The sequence below is a fragment of the Bidens hawaiensis genome, unplaced genomic scaffold (assembly GCF_021521415.1).
Source record: "Bidens hawaiensis isolate Kalapana, Puna unplaced genomic scaffold, B.hawaiensis_p1.1 tig00073517_1, whole genome shotgun sequence".
Taxonomy (NCBI): Eukaryota; Viridiplantae; Streptophyta; class Magnoliopsida; order Asterales; family Asteraceae; genus Bidens; species Bidens hawaiensis.
In genome coordinates this window covers 35,876-38,404 of record NW_027502791.1, presented here as the reverse complement: position 1 = coordinate 38,404, position 2,529 = coordinate 35,876, and the positions used below count along the sequence as shown (strand labels likewise).

General features: G+C 34.3%; 1 protein-coding gene across 1 annotated transcript; it reads right to left on the bottom strand.

Annotated features, from left to right (window-relative positions):
• Positions 1-19: 19 nt before the first annotated feature.
• On the bottom strand, positions 20-1,376 carry LOC143606204 (xyloglucan endotransglucosylase/hydrolase protein 31-like). Its single transcript, XM_077082051.1, has 3 exons — positions 1,028-1,376; positions 682-899; positions 20-387 (listed from the first exon to the last, which is right to left on the bottom strand). The coding sequence occupies exons 1-3, from the start codon at positions 1,325-1,327 to the stop codon at positions 27-29; spliced, it is 879 nt and encodes a 292-aa protein (XP_076938166.1). The 5' UTR covers positions 1,328-1,376; the 3' UTR covers positions 20-26.
• Between the last annotated feature and the right edge of the window lie 1,153 nt (positions 1,377-2,529).

Genomic DNA, 2,529 nt, shown 5'->3' with positions numbered 1-2,529 from the left:
CTTCCATTTTCTTTAAAACAAAAACTCTAGCACTCGGGTGTTTGAGTATGGTCTCTCTTCGGATCCCTACAATAGTCATACACCTTATAGTTCTTTCGAACCCACAACATCGCCGCCACCTGTTGGCGGCTCAGCCCACCCGTCCTAGCTGGAGAACCAGATGGTGGGCGACATGATGCTGCTGAATTGGCCACACAAGCTCCTAGCTTGAAATTGTTATACCTAGCATAAAAGGGTTGATACCGATAATCGGCTTTGTATCTACCATTTTCAGTAGCCCATGACGAAGCATCCCATATAGACCCGTACACATACATCGGCCTTGATGGAAATGTGGCATCACTTTTCCTAGGGTACCTTCTAATTGGCACATCATCCACAAAAAATCTGCATTTTTTTACAACTTTATATTAAAAAGGGTAATGATTACATCAAAACAGAAGACAAACGTACAAAAAGCTATGTCGCAATCAGAAATATCGTATATTGTGTTTTGTTTGGGTTCATGTATTAACTAAAGTGGGATTCCAACTACCTATCTGCATATACGACCCATTTATTGTGGATATGTTTATTAAATAAAAACTTTTTCTTGTTTGTTCTTTTTAATATTGAAATGAAACGGACAAAAGTAATCATGTATTATTTGTTTTCAAATATATCTGGAATTAAATAACTTACATGATTTCAATGGGGCTCCACAAGATAGCATAGTTATGAAAGCCTTTGGTCGGATCAAACCACAGGTGAATTTTTTCCTCCCGTCCGACGATATTTCTGTCGCCGCTTCCTCTAATGTATACGTTCGTCTGCAACGTATATGGCTTCCCAAACGTCGTGCCAAGAAACTCGATATCAACTTCATCATGGTTCCCAGGATAATCTTCGTTATTTGAAAGCTGTAAAACAATCCAAGCACAAAGCTATAAATAAACTCAAAAAGACAAGTAACTTTTGCATGCATGCATGCAAATAACCAAGCATGTGGTAATATTGCTTGTGTTACAGGTAAAGATTAAGTTCATACGTAAAATGACGTAATGACCCCTGCGGTGTAGCCAGGGTGAAGCTTGATTGCGGTCCCAAAGTAGCCTGATCTATACGCTCTTTGTGACTTGAACCCGCTTCCTGATGACTTGTCGAGCCACAACACCAGCGAGTTCTGCTCGAATCGCTGGTGTTGTGAGCCCCATAAGCTCCTATAGGCTTGATTGAAGGGTATTGTGGGAACTTTGGAACTAGGGTAAAAACCAGGTGAAGGTTGACCATTGGTCAAAGAAGAAACAGTGAGCATGAAGCAAGTGAGAATAGGGAGGTAAAAAGCCATTATACTTTAGAGGAGGAATAAAATGATTTGTATGCCAAGTATGGGAACAAATGATACTATATATAGTATTGCAATATACTCAAAATAACACATGGACCCTATTTATAACCAACCAAATTAAAAAAAAGTAAAAAATACAAGAAATTCAAACTATATCAAAGACTTATACTTTCGAATACACTTGGATAAGATTACATTATAAAATATAAGTCTATACTATAACAAAAAAAATGCATAAAGTAAAACACCAAATCTAACTTAATATCGTAAAGAAAAAGGTACGTATAAGTTTATGTTATTTAGAATATAACACCGAATTAAGGTGTGGGGATTCCTAATTTTCATCTTTTTATGACTTATGATTTGAAGGTTGAATAAGTCAATTTTATGTTTATAAAGTGTTTGGGAACACATAAGGCTTTTTAGGTTTCTTCTTATCATCAAGGCTAAAAGATGGGTTTGCAATAAGTTAGGATTTGATAACTTATCTCCTTATAGGTTTAGAATACTCATTCCACCCAAACAATTTTAAAAACAACTTATTCACTTGTACAAAAATGTCTTTTTTGGTCATTTACATCACTAAGTTAAATCAAACACTTTTTAAAATACAACTTATTGACTTGTGTTAATCCAAACTCTTTTTTAAAAACTCCTTATTAGAAAGTAATAAGTCATTTTTCACTTATCACAAAAAGGTCTTTTTAACTTAAATAAGGAATCCCAAACACATCCTTAGTACCCGTTTTAATAACAACTTACAATTGTCTAATTGAGTGCTCTTAGAACGTTTTCGTTTAGGATGACTGTTGGTCTAACTGATTTAACAGACGAACCTCGTCCAAGTATATATATTTGTATTTTTGTTAAACCTTTTCAATTTATGTCAATATATATAATTATTTGGTTTAAAAGGTTTGAAAAGAAGTATATGATTGATAGCACAATTTTGATATAATTTTCATAGATGAAACAAATATAGAATAAAATGATAGATTTGGTGAGCAATTATTTTCAGTTGTATTTTTCTTTCACATGCCTCTTTTGTAGACCGATGATTTGGGTAACGATGGGAACCCGACAAAATGCATATGTATATGTAAAATATAAAGGACCTACCCATGAAATTTATTCGGTTTAGATTTTCAATGCCGACAAATGTATATATACTTGCACCATACCCTACTAAGTTAAATTGTTTT